The sequence below is a fragment of the Neoarius graeffei genome, chromosome 8, assembly GCF_027579695.1.
Source record: "Neoarius graeffei isolate fNeoGra1 chromosome 8, fNeoGra1.pri, whole genome shotgun sequence".
In the NCBI taxonomy this organism is placed as follows: domain Eukaryota; kingdom Metazoa; phylum Chordata; class Actinopteri; order Siluriformes; family Ariidae; genus Neoarius; species Neoarius graeffei.
In genome coordinates this window covers 65,456,668-65,478,921 of record NC_083576.1, presented here as the reverse complement: position 1 = coordinate 65,478,921, position 22,254 = coordinate 65,456,668, and the positions used below count along the sequence as shown (strand labels likewise).

The 22,254-nt window shown below is 44.1% G+C and overlaps 1 protein-coding gene across 3 annotated transcripts in view; it reads right to left on the bottom strand.

Annotated features, from left to right (window-relative positions):
• LOC132890794 (matrin-3-like) overlaps positions 1-22,254 on the bottom strand; it is a 47,260-nt gene that overhangs the window by 9,307 nt on the left and 15,699 nt on the right. For 2 of the 3 annotated variants that reach the window (XM_060928032.1, XM_060928035.1), the window contains exons 2-14: positions 21,734-21,864; positions 20,769-21,645; positions 18,516-18,577; positions 17,511-17,549; positions 10,437-10,459; positions 9,425-9,531; positions 9,075-9,136; positions 8,393-8,431; positions 8,267-8,295; positions 8,126-8,184; positions 7,930-8,049; positions 7,452-7,576; positions 6,713-7,328 (exon numbers count right to left, since the gene is read on the bottom strand). In XM_060928032.1, the coding sequence (XP_060784015.1) occupies positions 6,713-7,328; positions 7,452-7,576; positions 7,930-8,049; positions 8,126-8,184; positions 8,267-8,295; positions 8,393-8,431; positions 9,075-9,136; positions 9,425-9,531; positions 10,437-10,459; positions 17,511-17,549; positions 18,516-18,577; positions 20,769-21,641 (2,154 nt within the window). In that variant the 5' untranslated portion in view covers positions 21,642-21,645; positions 21,734-21,864. The remainder of the gene's footprint in view (positions 1-6,712; positions 7,329-7,451; positions 7,577-7,929; positions 8,050-8,125; positions 8,185-8,266; positions 8,296-8,392; positions 8,432-9,074; positions 9,137-9,424; positions 9,532-10,436; positions 10,460-17,510; positions 17,550-18,515; positions 18,578-20,768; positions 21,646-21,733; positions 21,865-22,254) is intronic. The other variant, XM_060928034.1, reaches the window with a different exon arrangement.

The window sequence follows — 22,254 nt, the reverse complement described above, 5'->3', positions numbered from 1 at the left end:
ATGATCGCAGCGCAATACATAAACTCAAGAAGATACAAGTCAGGAGATTCATTTACTGTTCACATCAAAATAGAGAAAAAAAAAAAAAGTGATCTTACTGACTTTAACCATGGCATGATTGTTGATGCCAGAGGTTATTATATATATTATACACTTTTATTCATATATACGAAAAAGAGCTTGTATCCTGTCTCGTTATTCTAGAATATCTCTGGCAGTGCAATACCTGAAAAAAGAAATGAACAACACTAAACCTAAATAAAAACAAAACTAAAACTTATCAATTCCTGAAAATTATAAAACTGACTAAAATGAAAAAAAATAAAATAACGACAGATTAAACACTATAATAACTCTGTTTTGCAGCAATAAGAGAGAATTAAGAACAGTAGAGAGAAAAGTAAAAGATCACAACTAACACAGTTCTCATCTCTTACTGTGCTCTCCTGTCCAATTTCTCATCTGAAGTGACTTTTGATAAGACTGCCTTCTACGAAGAAAAGCTGGACATTTCTGCACAAGATCCTTGCAAGCATCACATCCTCCCTGACTGTTGAAGACTTTGCCACCTTTTATGATGGGGGGGGGGGGGGGGGGGGGGGAATCCAGACCTTCACCAGATTCCTACCTCAACTCCTACACTAGATCATCACTCAGTGCGTTTACATGCACATCCAAATCGAGCTACTGTCGGTAATCGAGCTAAGGGTGCCAGAGAAATCCAATCCTACATGCACACAAGGAAATCGAGCTATTGTGTGAGGTACATTGTGCACCCGAGCCACAGGTGGCGCTACACGCCCCATCGTGTTGGTACACTTCCGGTTGTCGTCATGAAGAAGAGCTACCCGTAAATTCCGGACTACAGGGCGCACCTGATTAAAAGCCGCATGCTCAAATTTAAGAAAGAAAATCAATTTTGTAATTGTACAAGCCGCACCGGATTTTAAGCCGCAGGCTCCTTCAAATTCACGTTCATTTCTTAGATTTAAAAAAAACACTGTTATTCTTCTTAAGCATTGTTGAGATATTTACCCAGAAAGATATTACAGGTGAGATTTTTAAAAACTTTATTTAATCCGCTTAGCAACATAAACAAATGAATTACATGCCTACATATTGTACGTGTTTTTTATAACGGTGCCTGTAACGTGGCTACTCCGAAATATAGCATACGTTTGTATCGAAACACATAACTACGTTGTACGCTATAGGTTGCTGCTGTTTTTTTACTCAACAGTGCATAAACAGTATTCCTGATTCTTCTAATAACTTTTAACTTAATAACTTAACTTATAAGGGCGGCACGGTGGTGTAGTGGTTAGTGCTGTCGCCTCACAGCAAGAAGGTCCTGGGTTCGAGCCCTGGGGCCGGCGAGGGCCTTTCTGTGCAGAGTTTGCATGTTCTCCCCGTGTCCGCGTGGGTTTCCTCCGGGTGCTCCGGTTTCCCCCACAGTCCAAAGACATGCAGGTTAGGTTAACTGGTGACTCTAAATTGACTGTAGGTGTGAATGTGAGTGTGAATGGTTGTCTGTGTCTATGTGTCAGCCCTGTGATGACCTGGCGACTTGTCCAGGGTGTACCCCGCCTTTCGCCCGTAGTCAGCTGGGATAGGCTCCAGCTTGCCTGCGACCCTGTGGCTAGAGATAATGAGATGAGAACTTAACTTATAACATACTTAACAAACTTATAATTTATAACATATACCACATACCGCATCCTAGGCCTACCAGAAAAAGTCACTCATCGCTCTCTTTCTCCTCCGCACTAAAACCATCAAAGTCCTCTAATTCAGTGTCCGAATTAAACAGCCCCAGGATCTCATCACTCACAGTCTCATCGCTCTCTTTCTCCTCCGCACTAAAACCATCAAAGTCCTCTTTGTCCGAATTAAACAGCTCCAGGATCTCATCACTCACAGTCTCCTCGCTTTCGATGTCACTTGAGTGTATGCCATCTTCATCGCGCAGCAGCCCAGCCTTTCTAAACCCGTTGGTGATGGTTGATATTTTGACACGGCTCCACGCATTTAGGATCCACTGGCAGACTTGAGTGAAAGATGCTCTTCGCATGCGTCCTGTTTTTGTAAAAGATTTCTCGCCACTTGTCATCCAAGTCTCCCACTCTTCGCGCAGTGCCACTTTAAATGCCCGGTTAACGCTGATGTCCAGTGGCTGTAGATACTTAGTGGTACCCCCAGGAATCACAGCTGGAGTTGAATTTGTGCTCTTGATGGCAGCTTTCACAGGATCTGTTACATGGGCTCTCATGCTGTCCATAACTAGCAATGCTTTTTTTCTGCGAAAAAAGCCTCCCGGTCGCTTTGAGTAGCACTCTCTGAGCCACTCCTTCATTAGGCTCTCCGTCATCCAACCTTTCTCATTGACTTTCACCACAATTCCCTTTGGGAATTTTTCTTTTGGCATTGTCAGCCGCTTAAAAATGACCATGGGTGGAAGCTTTAGTCCTGATGCTGCGCAGCTCAGAACACAGGTAAAATGTGTCCTCTCGTGGCCGCTTGTTTTTAGTGTGACGGAGGAGTCACCTTTTTTATTTACAGTCCGAGTGAGAGGCAGGTCGAATGTCAGAGGTACTTCATCCATATTTATGATTTCATCTGGCCCGATGGTATTCTCCGCTATCTTTGTTTGAGTGAATGTGCGGAATGCAGCAAGTTTCTCCTCATAGTCGGGAGGGAGCTGCTGGCACAAAGTCGTGCGTGCCCTAACTGACAGGCTTTTCCTTCTCATAAATCTAAAACACCACGATGGCCCACCTTTAAAATCTTCTATTTTCATCTCGGTCGCGATTGATTTAGCCTTCAGTCTGATTTGTACAGTGGAAACACCGCGGCCGCCTGCTCTCTGTGTGTTAACCCAGTCCTCCATAAAGTTTTCAAGCTCAGGCCATCTGCTATGGTTACCTCTGAAAGCTTTGGTCGTCTTTTTGCATTGGCTCAGTTCTTCTTGCTGGCGCCTCCACCTTCTCACCATCGATTCATTTATGCCAAGATTACGGGCGGCAGCTCGATTTCCTTCTTTAACTGCCAGAGATATCGCTTTTAGCTTAAAAGCTGCATCATAAGCTTTTCTTCTAGCATTTTCCATGTTGATGAGGGTCAGTACAAATGACTGATACAAATGACTGTTGCTGGGGAAAATGTTTTTCCCGCCAAAAAAAAAAAAAAAAGCCGCACCATAGTATAAGCCGCAGTGTTTAAAGTGTAGCGAAAAAGTAGCGGCTTATAGTCCGGAATTAAACAAAGTTATCAGTTCCGTGTTCACAAGAAGAACGACGACGAGGACAGCAACAAAGTTATCAGTTCCGTGTTCACAAGAAGAACGACGACGAGGACAGCAACATCGATCGAGATATATATATATATATATATATATATATATATATATATATATATATATATATATATTTTTTCCACTCCTTAAGCTGAATGAGCATGAACTCTATCTCCTCATTGCTCCAGAAGTGCACGTTTCTACTACTGTTGTCATGCCGACCGAGGCTGTTGTGTTTCCCGCTTGTGGTCTCGTCACTCGTCACTTCCGGAAGGGGCAGTGCTGAAGTAAGTAGCTCGACAGGGTTTACATGCACTAACGCTACGTTCACACTGCAAGGCTTAATGCTCAATTCCGATTTTTTTGTGAAATCCGATTTTTTTGAGGTCGTTCACATTAACAAATATATGCGACTTGTATGTGATCCTCAGTATGAACGAAAAGCGACCTAAAAGTGTTCCGCATGCGCATTGCAGGATACGACGACGTCACACGCAGTGAGCATGGCCAGTGTTTACGGAAGTAAAACCGCCCGGTTGCGGTATGACCCATCCAATCTAGCTTGAATAGCTGCATCCCCCCAAATGGAAATCAGCTCCCTAACCTCTGCGTCCTTCCATTGAGAAGATTCAGAACCTTCACAGCCCGAAGCGTCCCTCGCATTGATGTCATGCGCAGGGGCGCAGATACGTTTTTTGAACTGGGGGGGACAAAAAACTGGGGGGGACAAAGCTGCCAGCAAACCAACCCCAACCCCGATATGCCTGTCAAACTTGTTGTGGGTTACCATAGCAACCAAGCTCGAGCTCGCAACCTGTGCAGTCTGTGCAGCTCAACCAACCGAATATCAGTCTTTGTTTTGTTTTATGTGAGTTGTTGCAACTATGTATACACTGCTGTGCACCTCAATAAACCGAATGGTAATTAGTCTTTTGATTTTTCCGTGAGGTTTGCCTTATGCAAAGAAAGACAGCATAGACGTTTTTTCCTCCCTATAAGTGGGGGGGGGGACCGAACGAGGTGAATTTAAATCTGGGTGGGACGAGTCCCCCCCTCTATCTGCACCCGTGATTATGCGCCATGTTGTTGTAACTTTTTTTGAGAGACCCGCCGCCTACTTCAGCGCAGAATAGTGACGTTTGTGGCTTGTTGATGACGTGTAAGTCGGATGAATGCGACCTGGCGGTTCAGACTGAAGTCGCATATGAAAAGAGCGGATAGGAATCGGAATTAGGACCACATATCCAAACGGCCTGGGTCGGATTTGAAAAAATCGGATCTGTGTCGTTCATATCGTCAATAAAAGATCGGATACAGGTCACATATGGGCGAAAAGATCGGATTTGAGTCACTTCAGCCTGCAGTGTGAACGTAGCCTAAGTAGCTTGGCTACAATCGCATAATCTAGGTCGTGTAGCTCGATTACGAGAAATCCAGTTCGGTTCGATTTCAGCTGAGCTAAGGTGTTTCCATGGCATTTAGAACTTCAATTTCAGTCGAGCTACGGCAGAAATTCGATTTTCTCTATGTGCATGTAAACGCACTGAGTGGCGCTATAACATCTGGTCATGTACCAAAAGCATTCAAGAAAGCAAGAGTTCTTACCATCCTGAAGAAACCCACTCTGGATCCTTCACACATCAGCAACTATTAAAACGTTCCTCTATGTGAACTCCTCCTTTCTAAAATCCTAAAACTCACCATCAATGATCTCCAAGATCCTAATCAGTCTGACTTCAAAGCAGCACATGCCACAGAAACTGCCCTTCTGGTGGTCACAGAGAAGCTAAATGCTGCGAGATCAGACAAACTGTCATTACTCATCCATCTTTCAGAAGTGTTTGATAGTCAACAAAAAGATTCTCTCTCTCTCTTTTTTTTTTTTTTTAAATACAAGTGATTTAAGGGCCTGATGGAGCCATTAAACTAGATGAAAAAGCAACCCATGGCAAAAAGCACAACACATGTAAGCAACAATAACTAATTAACCTGGCCCATCCCCATGAGTCTTGGAATTTGTGGCACAGCATAACAATGGTTTACTTTCTACCTGGAGGGTCAGTCATATCAGGTGATCCACATCTGCTCCACTCCGACTCTACAATGGTGTCGGACAAGATCCTCAGTACTGGTCCTCTTCTCCTTCTATACTCACTCAATCTCCTGGTGAGGGCAAATCCTCACATGGGTTTTCATACCACTGCTATGCAGAGGACACTCATCCTCTCCTTCCCTCCCACAGACACTCATGTTTCTGCTCAGATTTCAGCCTGCCTGGCAGAGATCTCATCATGGACGACAGCTCACCAGCTGAAACTTAAAGTCCTCCCTTAGCCTTCAGAACAAAAACTGCCTGCAGCGCACAATCAAGGTGTGCTCTAAAATTATTGGCCTCCCCCTCAGGTCACTCTCAACTCTGTGAGCAGCAGACAGTAAACTCAGCAGGCAGGATTCTTCAGGACCCTTCACATGTCCTGTCCCCTGCATTTGAGTGGCTCCCCTCAGGACGCCGGCTCCGTTGTCCGAGCTGCCGAACACAGAGGAAAAGAGCGACCTTTGTCCCCAGAGTGGTTCAGCTCCTCAAGTCTCTGCCATCCTTGTCCCTCTACTCACCCCTCCAGCCCCTTCCCCCTTCTTCACATGCACTCTAACCTGTCTGGTGCACTAACCATCCCCTCTGTACATATACCACTTTAAACAGACTCTGCTGCTATGGATCCTTCTACCTTAAACAAATTGATATTTTTGAATATACTGGTGTTCATCATATTTATACACGTTGTACCACTGTACAGTTATTTATCCACATACTGCCACCTTGCACACTGTCAATTTTTATGTTTAATTGTGTGTTTACTTCTCTGCGTGCCTTTAAGTTGCCCTTAGGGGACAAATTTATTCCAGCAAAACTCAACTGCTGTTCAATTATCGCACCCTGTACACTCCCTCCCATTTGAACACTGCTCAACTGGTCCCACTACCTTTCGTGGTACAAGGCAGACATGCATCAAGACCCTTCTCTGTCCTGCATGAACTTCCTGCAGATGTCAAAACACCTGGGTCACTGGCAGTCTTCAAAAGATATTTAAAGACCTACCTTTTCCTGAAGTACTTAAATTAACACAAATTTTAAAAAAAATTGTCTGTGTACTTTTCTTACCATATTACCTATTCAACAATTCTCTTAGACTGATGGTGTTCCTAGTTTGTGACCGTGAACCAATAATCAGGAAGTCTTTATTAATGGAGACCTCAAAGTATTTCTGAAAGTCTCTCTGGATAAGGGAGTCTGCCAAGTGACAAAAGTAAATGCCACATGGCTGTCTGATTAGATAACTGCATGAATGAACAGGTGTACTGATGTTCATAACAACACGGCCAGTCACTGTATGGTTTACACCACAGTTTCCGTAAAATTACCTCTTTTATTTCCTGGTTGTCATGTTCTTCAAAATTTTGGCCCTCCTCCAGACTGTCTGATGCTTCTGATACGTTGGCATTTGGAAAATCTTCAGTCTTGACTTGCTCCTCTATGTGAACGTTTGTTATATCCATTGGCTTGGATAGTAAATTTTGCTGGTCACTTCTCATGGGCTCAGAATCATAAATGTCATGCACCAATTCTTCTCCATCGTCTGCCATCACTTCTAGCCCTTCAAGGTCACCATCTGAATCCGTGCTTTCAAGATAGTTCTTGCTCACACGTCTCTTTTCTTCTGTATCTGCACCTGATTTTGGAGCAGCAGAGCTTGAGGAGTGGTGTGAATTTGAGGACGTACGAGAGCTCTCCTTGGATTTTTGAGAATCTTCTTGCCGATTCCCAGAAGAGTGTGTCCTCTCAGATGAGCGCTTTCTCTTAGGGCTAGAAGGAGTCCTCTCTGAGGAGTGTTTTCTTTTGGGGCTAGATCGAGTCCTTTCTGAAGAGCGTCTTCTCCTGGGACTAGGAGAGTCCCTCTGAATGCTGTGCCTACCTGGGCTAGATCTCCTGTATGTGTGAGAGCTCCAGGATTGTGTTTTGCCACCAACTTCTGCCTCTCTGGGCCATAAGCAAGAAAAGGATACCAAATTATAAAACAGTGAAGACAACTAAATAAGCACATCATGCTAAAGGCTACAAAATGCCACCCATATTCATATCAAATGCATGAAAACTACATACTTTAGTGTGTTATATTCAGAAGAGAAGGTGACTTGAATTAATTTGCCTTTTAATTTCAGCTGACTGGCTGAATAGTGTTCAACCAGTTTCTTAGCTTCAGCTAAAGAAGTCATTTCCACATAACCCTGTGGAAGAGATGAAGTATTAGAAAAAACAAGGGAATTTGGAAAATAAAGAACACCTGAAAGTTTGCTTCAGGAATACGGTTATTAATTGACTGCCAAATAAAATAAAATTAATAATAATAATAATAATCCCATTTTGCCATTTCCTTCTTGAGGGTTTAGATGATTCGTATGCAATTTTAAATGAAATCACATCACATTCAAATAAACAAACATTATCTTCCAATCTAATGACAATTTTAACAGTGAACACTAAAGCTATGGTTATTTTGTTCATACTTGTACCGAAACTTAAAATCCCAATTTCCACACAAATGAATATTCAACATCCACAAATGCAATGAACTTGGTACCCGGTTTGGCAGAAACAAGGATTTCTTGACAGATCCAAAACGTTTAGCAATGGCAGTCAACTCTGAAGTGATGCCATCTCCAGCAGGTAATGGTGTGAAGCTCACAACTCGAGAACTCCGCTGAAAACAGAACCAAAAATGACTCGTCAACAGCAGAATTAAAATCTACAGTAGCGAATGTTAACATACAACCTACTTCATCTTTTGCTTGTGGCATCCTCTTGTTTGAAGTATTTTCCCTCGAGGTTTCATCTTCTAAATTATACAGCACAATTACTATGATATTATGAGAACTAAGATTTTTTTAACATGCTCAGAAAAAGATGAGGACTTTTACCTCTGTCAGTGGAGGCGTGACCATCATTTCTAATAAAATTACAAAGAATTAGTCCAAGCGTAGGTTTTTTTTTTTTTAAACTTTGTTTAATAATTGCATTTCCAATTCTTGACCAGGTGTGTTTACCTTCTAGAAGACTGAACAGTCCCATCCCACTCGGGGTACCTACAGAAGAAGAAACCTTTGTCACATGCACACTTCAAGCACAGTGAAATTTATCCTCTGCATTTAACCCATCTGAAGCAGTGGGCAGCCACACCAGAGCGCCCAGGGAACAGTCAGGGGTTAGGTACTTCGTTCAAGGGCACCTCACGTCAACCTAACTACATGTCTTTGGACTGTGGGGGAAGCCGGAGCACCCGGAGGAAACCCATGCAGAGACAGGGAGAACATGCAAACTCCACACAGAAAGGCCCTCGCCGGGTTCGAACCCGGAACCTTCTTGCTGTGAGGCGACCGTGCTGACCACTACACCACCATGTAGTCACTTTTATATAGTTTATAAAAGTATCAAATATTTTAATAAACACACTGGGGCAGACTTTTTTCTCTGCATTTAACAGCTGCATGTGAACATCTCGATTAATACAGTACAAAAGTACAGTCTGGTGATTTCTACATGCCATGACAACTGAATTCCCTACAGCCTAGTTGTAACAATCAGGTAAATTGCAATGTAAATTACACACCACGTTTACAGCTTCCAAATGACTAGTAAAATTTTCTAGTGTAAAATCCATTTTTGAGCTGACAAGCAAAAAAAAAAGCATTGGTGTACTCAGTAATAGAACTGAACTGACTGACTTACTTTCCCATAAGATCCAGCTGGCTCTGAGCATGCTGACCACTTGTAACATGTACAGACCAGTCCTAGGAAAAAGAAAGACGTTGCGTACATCAGATAAGCACTAGCGTAATTCTGTGCAATCATATCAATCACATGAAACTCAAATAAATGCATAGTGCTATGTATGTATCGAGCAACATGGTCTCGTTATTCAGCCTTGGACTGAAGTGTTCAGATTCTATCATAGACTGCAAAATAGCTTTTTTAAAGCTTACCTGCTTTTTCTGTGTTAATCTGAACGTCTTCACTGGCACTCTAGGTATATAATTACATGAAAATGTAGGAATTTTGCCTCTCTGACGATTACTTACCTTTTCAGAAAAGACAGTGATGTTGCAGAGAACACACAAGTAAGGAAAAACTGGGGGAACGATGCCACTGAAATCCGAGGCCTCCCTCCTGGTTGGCACCTTGTAAACTTACAGGACAAATTAATACATTAAGAAACCCAGTGATTGGTATAATAATAATGGCCTTTGATGGGTACGAAGACAAAATGGCATTTATTTTAAACTTATTACATAAACCATGGTAAGAAACTGGTTCATAATCTGTGGAGAAGATCTGTGGAGTCATCTTGTGTGCGCATAGTTAAAAGCAAGTACAACCCCAGCTTAAAGTGCCATTCCACCATTGGATGTATTTTTTTGGCATAAAATACAATATATTTTATGACAACATGACTAGACAGAGAAATATTTTAGCTTCAAAATGATATATCAAACATAATTTTTTGACAACGACAAGTATATTAATTTTGCAACCAAAGTCACCTACCCTTTTAATTTCCGCGCGGTAGTGAAACGTGATGTCATCGGCAGGTTCCCCTTCTTGTATACCACGTCACGTGTGACGTGGCACAGATTATCAGCAATGGTGGATAGAACGCGATTGTCAGCTTCGGAAAAGAAGCGAAGGAAAATAGCAAGTGATGCCCAAAGGAGACGGTCGATGGTGAATATCGGCACAGCAATCGACAAGTGGAAATCGCGTTCTATCTGCCATTGCTGATAATCTGTGCCACGTCACACGTGACGTGGTACACAAGAAGGGGAACCTGCCGATGACATCACGTTTCACTACCGCGCGGAAATTAAAAGGGTAGGTGACTTCGGTCGCAAAATTAATATACTTGGCGTTGTCAAAAAATTATGTTTGATATATCATTTTGAAGCTAAAATATTTCTCTGTCTAGTCATGTTGTCATAAAATATATTGTATTTTATGCCAAAGAATACATCCAGTGGTGGAATGGCACTTTAAGTGATACAGCACCATCACAGCATGAGATGTTTAACAAGTTCAAGAAGAGAGAAGTTTTACCTTCGGTTCTTTCATTCCTGAAACTACAAGAAGATAAAATTAAAGTTGTGCATCTGTCCTTCTGAACCATTTTAATAGGTATAAAAAACAAGTTCAAAATAGGACGACACAAAAGAAGTGTGTGTGTGTGTGTGGGGGGGGGGGGGGGGGGGGAGACACAGTGCCAAAGGAATTTCATTTGTTAAATGTTTAACAGTAGAACAGTAATAAAAAGAACTGGGCCAATGAAGCAGATGCCTGTATTAATTCACAATCATGTTCTAGGTTTCATCCAATATATACCATTTTAAAGTGCATATTCTGGACCAATTTCTTTTTTATATGAAAGTATGTCCCTTTACACACTCATCCAGAACGCTGGTTATGAATGTAACCGTGGTTCTATGACTAAGTGGAAGACCGCCAGGGCGGTGCTGAAAGCACTAGTGGAAGGATCTTTGCATCCGCGCGTTTCGAGAATCGCATACAAAAGTTGTCATCTCATGACGCATGACGTGCCTGCCTATATAAGGCAACATCCCACGTCATTTGGCCTCAAGATCATTCTTGCGCAATCCGAGTGACCAAAGACCCTGGCGGTCTTCCACTTGGTCATAGAACCACGGTTACATTCGTAACCAGCGTTCTATTTCCTTCACTCCAGACCGCCAGGGCAGTGCTGAAAACACTAGTGGAAGACGAATACCAACCCAGTCATGAGGAATTCAGAAGAGCATCACCACCTTCTGGAAGAACAGCTGCACACAGCAATGGCATGGACGCAACATTTAGCCTGTAGTACCGGGCAAATATACATGTATTGGACCAAGTTGCAGCAGCACAAATGTCAGAGAGTGGTACACCCTGGAGAGCTGCCCATGATGTTGCCTGAGCACACATCGAATGGCAGTGGACAGGAGAGGGCACAGTACATCCCATAGATTCATAGGCATGGGTGATTGCCTCCACAACCCAACGGGAGAGCCGCTGCTTGGACAGAGGCCTTCCTCTCGGAGCACCACCAAAACAAAAACAATTGGTCTGTCGTACGAAAGGCTGCCGTCCTATCAAAATAAAACCTCAGAGCCCTGACAGGGCACAACTCTGCACGCAAGTCCGTCCTGTCCGCTGGTATAGCAGTCAGCAAAATCGGCTGGTTGCTAAACTGGGGAGATAAGACTTTCGGGAGGAAAGCTGGGTTAGGCCACAATGAAACACTGTCAAACATAGGGCCCCAACGAAGACAAACAGTACTCACTGAGAAGGCATGTAGCTCACCCACACGCCGGGCTGTTGTGATGGCAAGGAGAAAAGCCGTTTTAACAGATAGCCACTTAATGTCAGCTGCTGACAGGGGCTCATAAGGAGGCAAGCAAAGGGATTCGAGCACAGTGTTCAGATCCCATGACGGACTCCGCACAAAATGAGGAGGATTAAGATGAACTGCCCCTCTCAAAAAGGCTACCACCAGCCGGTGGGACCCAAGTGAAACACCTCCAACCTCTGAACGGTGGGCTGTTAGTGCTGCAACATACACCTTAAGTGTAGATGCAGCCCTGCCAAGCTCTAAAAGGTGCTGCGGGAAATCTAAAGTCTGTGGAACAGAGCAGCTTAGGGGGTCGATGTTGCGTTCCGCACACCAAATCACAGAACACCTTCCACTTGCCTGCATACAAGCGTCGGGTAGATTTTGCACGTGCGTTCACCACAGTGTTCCTGGTCCCTTCTGAACACTCCAGTAGTAGCCCCGGGGCCCCAAGGGCCACACCCAGAGCTTCAGGCATTCGGGACATGGGTGTTGAATCCTGCCCTCCATCTGCATCAGCAAGTCGGGCCTGCTGGGCAGCTGACAAGGGGGTCCCACTAGTAGTGACAGCAGGAGCTGGAACCATGGCCTGGATGGCCAATGAGGAGCTATCAATAGCACATGGTGACTGTGATCGTGCACATGGCAGAGAGTCCTCCACAACAGTGGTAGAGGGGGAAAGGCTTAAAGGATGGCCCTCGGCCAGTCATGGGCCAGAGCATCCTGGCCCAACGCTGCTGTTTCTTCTCCCAGGGAAAACCATGTCGGACAATGAGTTGTCTGCTCGCAAATAGGTCCACAGTTGCTCTCCCATAGGTTTTCCAGATCTGTTCCACCGTGTCTGGATGCAGTTTCCAATCCCCTTGAGACACCTTGCCGCGTGACGGAGCATCTGCCACACTGTTTAGGCGTCCAGGTAGATAAGATGCTCTTATGGAAAGGAGGTTGTCCTGAGCCCATACTAAGAGACTCTGAGCCACCTGAAGTGCAGCTACAGACCTTGTGCCCCCCTGATGATTGATATAGAAAACAATTGCCATATTGTCTGTACGTACCAATACATGTTTGCCCCGTAGCACTTCCTGAAAGTGGCGCAACGTCAGAAACACCGCCATCAACTCCAGTGTGTTGATGTGGGACGTGCGCCACGGAGCAGGCCAGGTGCTGTTCACACCTTGCCGACACCAGACTCCACCCCAACGCATGAGGGAAGCATCTGTCTGGATAACCTCCCACCGTCCCGGTGGGGGACCAAGTGGAACTCCACGAGTGAGAAAGTGTGCCTGGGACCAAGGTCTTAGCATGAGCATGCAACAGCGTGTTATTCTCACCCTCATGTGTCGGTCTTGCACTGGACACAGACGCAGCTGAAGAAGCCATCTCTGAAAAGCCCTTAGCCACAGAAGGCCCAGAGGAATGACTACTGAGGCCGCTATGAGTTTCCCCAACAGCTGAAGGAGAGAAACGTAACGCTGAGTTCCCCTGACACGAAGGTGGTTCACTCCAGTGAGAATTGAACTTATTCTGTCTGGCGTGGGACTGGCCAGCATAGTGTTCGAATCCAGGGCAAGGCCGATGAAATGTGTTGCCTGGACTGGGACCAGTTTGCACTTCCTCTGGTTCACCCTGAACCCCAGAGCCATAATGTGTAGTAGCAACCGGTGAGCATGTTCCCTGGCCTGTTCGGGCAATGCCACACAAAGAAGCCAGTCATCCAAGTAAGGGAGCACTCTTATGCCCTCCTTCTGAAGGGGTTCTAGTGCTACTTGGACGCATTTCGAGAACACCCTTGGTGCCAGAGAAAGTCCAAAGGGGAGAACTATGAACTGAAAAATCTTTCCCATGAACGAAAAACGAAGGAAGCGCCTGTGGTCCATGGCAACGGGTATGTGAAAATAGGCGTCCTCGAGATCTACGGTCACAAACCAGTCCTGGTTTGTGGCCGCTTGCAGTACATCTGTTGTTCGTAGCATTCGAAAAGGAAGCACCTTCAAGAAACGGTTTAACCTTCTTAAATCTAAAATCAGCCTGAACCCGCTGTCTTTCTTTGGAACAAGAAAATAAACTGAAAAGAAACCCCCTGGATGAACAATGGGGTCAAGCATCTCTATGGCTCCTTTTTGTAGTAACAACTGAACTTCTCTTGACAAGGCTTCTGCCTGTCTTGGATTGGTTATAACTGTCTGCCTCACACCCGAATGCATTGGTGGCTGGCGGCAGAATTGCAGGCGGTACCCTTCTGAAAGGGTGGCGAGTAGCCATTGGTTGGTTGTTATTTCGCACCAACGTGCTAGCTGGCTGCCTGTAAAAACTCCTGCCACTGGCCCTGACCTGTCAGTGGTCCCGTCTACGTTTTTCGGAAGAGATTGGGGGGGGGGGGGGGGGGGGGGGGGACGACGACAGCAGGGAGGACCCGTCTGTCAAAAAGGGTGAAAACTCACATGTGGCTGAGCGCCACCCTGCCTGGCCGAGGGAGATGAGGGAGGTGGGGGATTGGGGGCCTGCTGCTGGAGTCGATGGGGAGACCTTTGTGCAGCTCTAGGGGCCACATGCCTAAAGCATGAGGCAGAAGGGTTTGGTGGAGCTCTGAAGGCAGGTGCTATGCCCACATGACGGGAGCGAGACTCTGTAACAGACACGTCTGTCAAGGGCCTCTTGTGCTGCTGCCCCAAAGACCTGTCCAGGTGCCAGTGGGAGGTGCCTCAGGTTGTTCCTGCATACTTCTGGCAGAGGTGATTGAGCCAGCCACACTTGTCAATGGGCTTGCAGCAAGGTGCCCAAGGTAGTGCCACACTGGTTGGCAATGACACCCATAGCCTGCAATGCAAGTTCCAGTACCTCAGCCACCAGTGGGTCTGCCAATGATGTGTTGAGTGTCGAGTGCAGCATAACAAGCATGTGTGCCAGTGAGTTAGACACCCTGCCAAGAAAGGCAGTAGAGTTGTAAGCACGAGAAAGTAGCTCATCTGTGCGGTGGCACTCAGCGTTAGGGCAACGCACCTGCTCCCGAAGTGCTTCATCGGGAGACACAATGAGCGAAGCAATGCTTGATTCGACTACTGGCATGCTATGTAGTGAAAGTTCATTATGTCTACCTATTGAAACTATTCTTTAAATTCGTTTCTTAAGACAAGGATTTTTTTAAGATGTTACCTTGACAGTTTCGGCGATAAACTTCCACCTTCTTCAAAACAGTCACCAGATGTCGAGTGGTGACGTGCCTTATCAGCTGATGTTACTCTAAGGAGGCGTGAACATCCCGCCCAATTTGACAGGTAGTTCACGCCTCCTGCTGTCAGGTCGCTCCTCCAGGACGGCGCTCCAGGTGTGAGACAGCGCGTACGCTCCCTCATCCCGGTTCATCGTTCTCTGCGCACGCTTTCCTAGAAAACAGAATTCCAGCGTTGGATTTTAGAGGCAGTGGAGATACAAAAGCGTGCGCAGAAAACGATGAACCGGGATGAGGGAGCGTACGCGCTGTCACACACCTGGAGCGCCGTCCTGGAGGAGCGACCTGACAGCAGGAGGCGTGAACTACCTGTCAAATTGGACGGGACGTTCACGCCTCCTTAGAGTAACATCAGCTGATAAGGCACGTCACCACTCGACATCTGGTGACTGTTTTGAAGAAGGTGGAAGTTTATCGCCGAAACTGTCAAGGTAACATCTTAAAAAAATCCTTGTCTTAAGAAACGAATTTAAAGAATACTGGCATGCTACCCAAGCCAACAGCACCGGGGTCCTGCATCACCGCAAGCATGCGAGACATCTGGTCTGGACAGGCAGCTTTCGTAGCAGCCTCCAGGGCAGAGGCCACCACAGAAGTAAAGTCACGACACTGTGGAATTACCGGAGAGGCGCGCTGAACACGGCGCAGGAACATGTTCTCAGATCCGGTAGGAGGCGCCAGGGTGTCCAATTGCAAACGTGCAAACAAAGCCTTCAGTGTGGCCTCCACCGAACCCACCACTGAGGCAGACTCCCCAGATTGCCCAGAGGTAACATCACTGCCCGAATCACGGGGCTCAACACCTGGCAGGACTTCGCTTGGTGGCTGACTGAAAAAGATGTCTGAGGCAGCCACAGACATCACTTCCTCTTGGTCAGGTGGCTGAGAACATGAGCCAAGGCACTCCGCGCAGCGATCATATGCATCCAGCACCTCCATTAGGTTGGGGCAAGTGGAACACCTCACTGAATCCATCTCAGTGTCTACTCACCCACGATTTTTTTTTTAAGAAAAGAAGCAAGGTGTAGCGCTGCTTGCTAGCCTGGCAACCAAGGCTAGCGAGTTCGCAAGCGCAACTTTACTGCTACAGACAACGATTTACTAGCAACCAGAAAACCGATGCTCACGTAAAGTTGTAAGTACACGTTAACGTTATTGGCAACCAATTCGCTAACTCACTCAACACTGACAAACCTGCCGGCAACCGAACAGTTTGTGACAAGACCGATATAATAGCCATCCCTGAAAACTTGTCAGCCAAGATTCAATGACTATCGATGCATAAACAACCTCAAAATAATGTTAACCAAGTTACCTTAGCGACCAAACAGCTCGCGTGGAGTCGAGTCCCACTGAAGTCCTCTTCAGTCACGAGCTGCACTGTAGATTGTCGCAGGTATTCCCACAGTTAACTGATACACACAATTCCAATAGAAGAGATGCGATTCCAACGCGAGAAAAAAAAAAAAAAAAAAAAAGAAGAGGCCAAATGACGTGGGATGTTGCCTTATATAGGCAGGCACGTCATATGATGACAACTTTTGTATGCGATTCTCGAAACACGCGGATGCAAAGATCCTTCCACTAGTGCTTTCACCACCGCCCTGGCGGTCTGGAGTGAAGGAAATAGAAGGGTAATTTTGCACAAGGCCATCTGTCTACAGCAGAAAAAAAATAAAATAACAAAACCCATCTGGAAAAATCCCAAGGGAGTCTGGAGCCAGAATCGTGATGTTACCTGTGGAAGCGCCAGCAGGCTGCACAAGCTTTGCATGGTTTCAGTGCACAGCCTGTGTAGACCAAGCGCTCCCATTTCTCTCTCATTGTCCGGTCTTTTGGAAAAAGCCGAGTACTAATCCCATCAAGATTGGTGTTGCTACACCCTCCTACGATACATCTGTTAACCATTTTAATAATTACGCGATAACGTTGAAGAAATTTGCAGAAAACCACCAGGTCGTTTTCTCATAAACAAACCAGCGCTGATGTAGGATTCAGAAGGAGGCATCCCGCATGTGACATCATGAAAATCAATGTTTCCCGGGAAATCCAAATGCCAAGTTTTTTCAGAGGTGGACCAATTCGCCTCAAATGGCTCGATTTCAACTGAATTTTTCTGGTATTATGCAAGGTAAAAAAAAAAAAAAAATTGCAGAGAATGCAGAACGTTACAGATATTTGACCAAAGTTTAATATAAAATAGGAGAATTGCATTGATCTTGCTCCTGATATGCACTTTAAATTCGTGTGATTTTATTGTAAATAGTGAAACGTTCTGATTTTGTTCGAATCAGTAAAAAACTAGAAGGGCACTCTGTCGAGTGCACACCTCCGGCAAGCCATATATTAGAATATCCAGATGTTTACAGACAAATTCAGGTTTGCATCAAAATCTAAATAAATTCTTCAGCCCATGGCCCACCTTTCCTCAAAATTTAATTAAAAACTCTGTTCACTACTTCTTGAGTTTCGTTGGGAACAAAAACAAACAAGAGGCAAAAATATAACCTTCGCCAACAACTGAACTGTGATTAAATTTCTTTTTACAAGATTTATTTACCTTCTTGCAGATTCAACAGTCTGTGCCCACTTTGGGTACCTACAGAGGAAAAGAAAAAGAAAAAAAGAAATTCACCAATTTGAATACTCAATTCTGACTAGTCAATTTCAGCATTCAGCAGTTTGTTATTTCTTTACAACAGACTGTTGCTGTGGACCACATTACCATAAGCAAGAAAATAATTTTTAAAATCAAATTATTAAATTCTTTAGTAAGTAGGCATGTAACAAGCGGGATAATGTACAGTGAGCCGGTCATCATGAACTAAATTCCTTCAGGGTCATGCAAGACCCTTTCGCTTTGTGGCAGAGTAATGATCCCTCTGTTTATTTCACGATAACGATCGGCTTGCTGAAAGGATCCCTTACATATATTATAATATATTATTATACATACAGGACACTTTTCGATGGAATAAAAACGTGTGTTCTGTTTCTTTGTAGGGGGTTTCATTCATTTGGTTGGATAGCATGCAATATTGTTATCATATCGCTTATCCTACGTGTATCATGTCACTCTACCCAATGGAGAATGAACGTTGAATATGGTTTACGATATTGCATGGTTGTCAAGACATCATACGTCGGAGCTGATGCGAATATTCAAGGACAGTTTTCTGCTGTGCATGCGCAGAAGCGTTTTTGTTCGCCAGCGGCACCCGCAGTAAACGGTCACAGTGAACTGAACACGCCATAAAATACATACTCCACATAAAACTTCAGCGCTAGCAAGCGACTGACAATTTGTAAACAAACATGGCTGCCAGGTTTGTTCCACTGAATATGTATAATAATAATAATAATAATAATAATAATAATAAATATTCACTGGCTTTTTTCATGCTATATCAAATATATTCTATTCAGCTAGCATGAGACTGAACTCATCTTCGACTTGTTCAGTATCATGCTAGCTGAATGGAATATATCTGATATACCACTCAATATTATTTACATATAATATTATATAATCCACACAGCTTTCATGGCTGAGTCTCGCACTTACTTTTTCACAAGTTCATGCTGACCTTTAGCATGCTCACTACCTCGAGCATGCACAAACCAGTCCTACAAAAAAAAAAAAACAGGGAGAAAAACAAAAATACATCCACATTGCATGGAATTAGATGACGCTCTGACAAATACAGTACAATAACTACGTCTCGTATCAAGTTCCAGATAATTAGTCTCAACACTGGCAGGATTTTTCCCACTTGTGTCATACACAAAGGTTATTTTTGTTAAACAATGCCAAACCATTTCGTAAACTAAAATGAGCAAAAACTAAACTGAAAAATGTTAATGGAACAAAACTAGAAATGCTCCTGAAGATCAAGAAAATAAAATACATTTGATTTTGTTTTTTAGTTCTTTAAAGGATTGTGAATTTTTATGCAATAAATGCAGAAGTATAGTGACATAGGTTGTGTTCAGTAACGTGACTCTTGCTTGCGAGTTTACTTGCGATGAATGAAGTGGTGGTCAGGCAAACCAATTTGGCTGCCATTATGCGAAGAGCTAGTGAAACCGTCTCCGACTATTTTTGCAGTTTAGAGGCCAATGCACAGTCAAGATACCTTCAGAAGGTTGCTTTTTGCAATGGGATAGATCCTTCCACGTTAACAAAGAAGGATTTTTCCAACAAGTTAGAAAATTATCCATCCATTGAGTTCCCGGACATCTCAAACTATCTGGTGTTGCAGACATCATTCTACACGGACAAACAGATGAAAACCTGGACGAGCATGGAGGCGAACAACTTTCTATATGTGGCTGGGTTAAAGATCTGGGGATCAGGACACTACAAGATAAATCCTGTATCGTTTATGCCTGGGTAAGTAGGCATTTTTGGGCTTTTTGTATGCACCTTTGTGATGACTGCTAGGACACAAGTTTTACTATCAGGTGTAAACAAACCACAGCCGCTCGATTCTCAATCCTCCCTGCTCTTCTCTTCCAGGTAAATCATTAAAGACTTGGGTATTGGTGAAACAGGACGGAGAAGTTATCACAGCTCACTGTAACTGCATGGCCATGGAAGCAATTTCATGCTATTAACTCGTGAACTCTGCTTGTGTGTTTACATGGACTGTCTCGATTATCTTATCTATCTAGTTCAATGCAGGAGCCCAATCTACATCATCGTCCTTGTAAAGATTGCTCTTGATAAATAAAGTGAAAACATATGCATTAGTTTACAATATGGTGACCACGAACAAACAAAAACACATCTGAGGACTGAAGTGTCTGCTGAACTTCAAAACATCATGAAATAATGAAAAATGGCGAGAAAAAAGTGATTTGTGAATCCAAACAAAATAAATCAGAGGAATTTAAAAACCTTTCACAAAGTGATCAATGCAAACTCGAACGTTGTTCGATTCGGCTCCCTTCCATCGCAGCAAAAGGTTCAAGAGCCACCTTCCTTGTTGTCTTTTGGTAAAATCCTTTGCTCTTTCACCCTTTAGCATCACTTCATGAGGAACCCGGAAGAAACTTTTAGCAGTTTCACAGCAGTTTGTACCAGTTTGATTGATTCAAACAACGTAAGCGTAGGGCATTTTAACAACTAGCAAGGCGTACCAGTGATAGTAATGCTCTGTGAACAGTGAACTTAGCTGACCACCACTTCATGTCTTGCATATCTAATGAGGCGGATGTGATGTCGGATGCAACCCACCTATTAGCAACACTTTTTGCCACACCTACTCGATAAAAAAAAAAAAAAGTCTACTGAAAAAAGCTTGAACTCTAGCTGGATTTATAACTTCAGCAGAAACCGTCAACAGAAGTTACCAGTTTTCCAAAACTTAACCACAGGTTTAACAGACTACCCCATACTGCCAGAATAAATGAATTGACAACTGTTAAAAATGTTAAAAGGCAACATTAGCGTCATGTTTTTAAAAAATAATAATATTTATATTCTCTATAGATCCGGCAAAAATGAACTGTGCCAATAGAAGTAAAATTATGAACCAAAATCCATAAAATGGAAGAGAAATAAAATAAATAAATAAAAAACTACAAGAAATGAATACATCCATACTAAAAAGTTAAACCAATTTAAATTGCAAATGGAAATTATATATTAAATAAAAGTATAAAAACACTCATGAGCTGCAGTACAGATATTAGAGCAACAGTGTTTCTCAATAAACTTACCGGAATGTCCAAAGCTGATATTAATTTACATCTTTTGTTGGTTTGGTGACGAGGTGGTAATGATAGCTGTATGCAAACTCAAGAAGCTACTTACCTTTGTAGAATGGACAGAAATGCCACAGAGACCACACGTGTAAGGAAAAGTCGGGGGAATTTTGCAATTGAAGTCTGCAGCCTCCTTCCTAGAAGGCATGACAATAGGTGGCTCTAATCTCAGAGAAAGCAAAGGCCTCGGTCTGGGGTCAACAAAAGATCGTGACGAGGTCTCTGGTGATTTTCTGGTACCACAATATGGGTCAGTGGTCTTGGAGATGCTGTAGCCTGGGACACTGCTTCTTCTACTGTTGGAACCGCTGGTACTGGTGGGTAAAGAGCTCGTTCGTGGAGGGTTTCCCCAGCGGTCTTGCCAGGTTTGACCTTGCTCTGGAAGAGCAGGTTGATCAACCAGATACTCAACAGGTTTGGTGTGGCTGCGACCCTCCCAGGCACGAGTCACAGTATCGTCAAGAGGCTGACTTGTGCTGGGCCTAGTCGATGAAGCCACAGACAATTTACGTTCTTTGATTTGTAATAGATGTTTGGAAAGTGTTTCAACCGTGAAGAGATGCTCAGGAAGTTCTGCAAGGTGGGCAATGTCGCTTGAATCCAGGCCACAGCTGTGAAGAAATGTCAAAGCCGTCCCAGAACTGAGGACAGGAGAGTCTACCGTTCTGTTGGAAGATGTTGTAGAGCATTTTTGATCCTGATACGAGGCTCTAACGCTGGGCCGGTACATACTGGACTGTCTCTGATACGAATCTGCATACATGTCTTGATGCGATCGAAAGTCATCCCCCATGTTAGTATAGGGGTATTTCTGAGACATGCTGCAGATTTCCAGAGGACAAAACAGGACAGGAAGCAGATGATCAGCAAGAGCAGTTTTCAAGGAAGAGGTGTTGATACTGGTTGAGTTGCAGACTATCATTCACCTGTTGATAAAGGTTGTAGATAAGAAGAAAATCATGTACTCAAGGCCCTTCTCGTAGCCAAGTAACGAGTCAACAAACTCGGACTTACCTCCAGGCATCACTGAGACATAATCGTTGAGATGCTGGTGCAAATGCAATCATGTCGGACACACCATCACATGGGGATTCTGAAATGGGCGTGTTGATAATTGCGAGGCTAGCTAGATGCCATTTCCCGTTCTGGAAGAAATTTTCAAGGCAGGCATGTATTTAGTAAAGATCTGCAAACCAAGGTCTTCTCTTCACTGGTCTGGTCTAAAGATTAATGGAGTTCACACAATAAAGTGATGTGTTGCAGACTAGACGCTTGCTCTCACCCAAAGAAGTCCACCAAACTGGAACACATTCTCTTCTTGAAAAAAAGAAATAGTGGCTAGAATCAGAATAAAGGCCATTACAAGGCCATGCAAACATCTGAGAGACCCTCACTGCCTGGCTAATTCACTTGATAAATCTACAGGTCATGCCGTTTCTACGCACAGTGATAAGACGGTCACAAATCACACCACTGCTGGGACAAAACACCTTAAATGACACTGTAGTGATTACTAAATCGGGAATAAAACAACA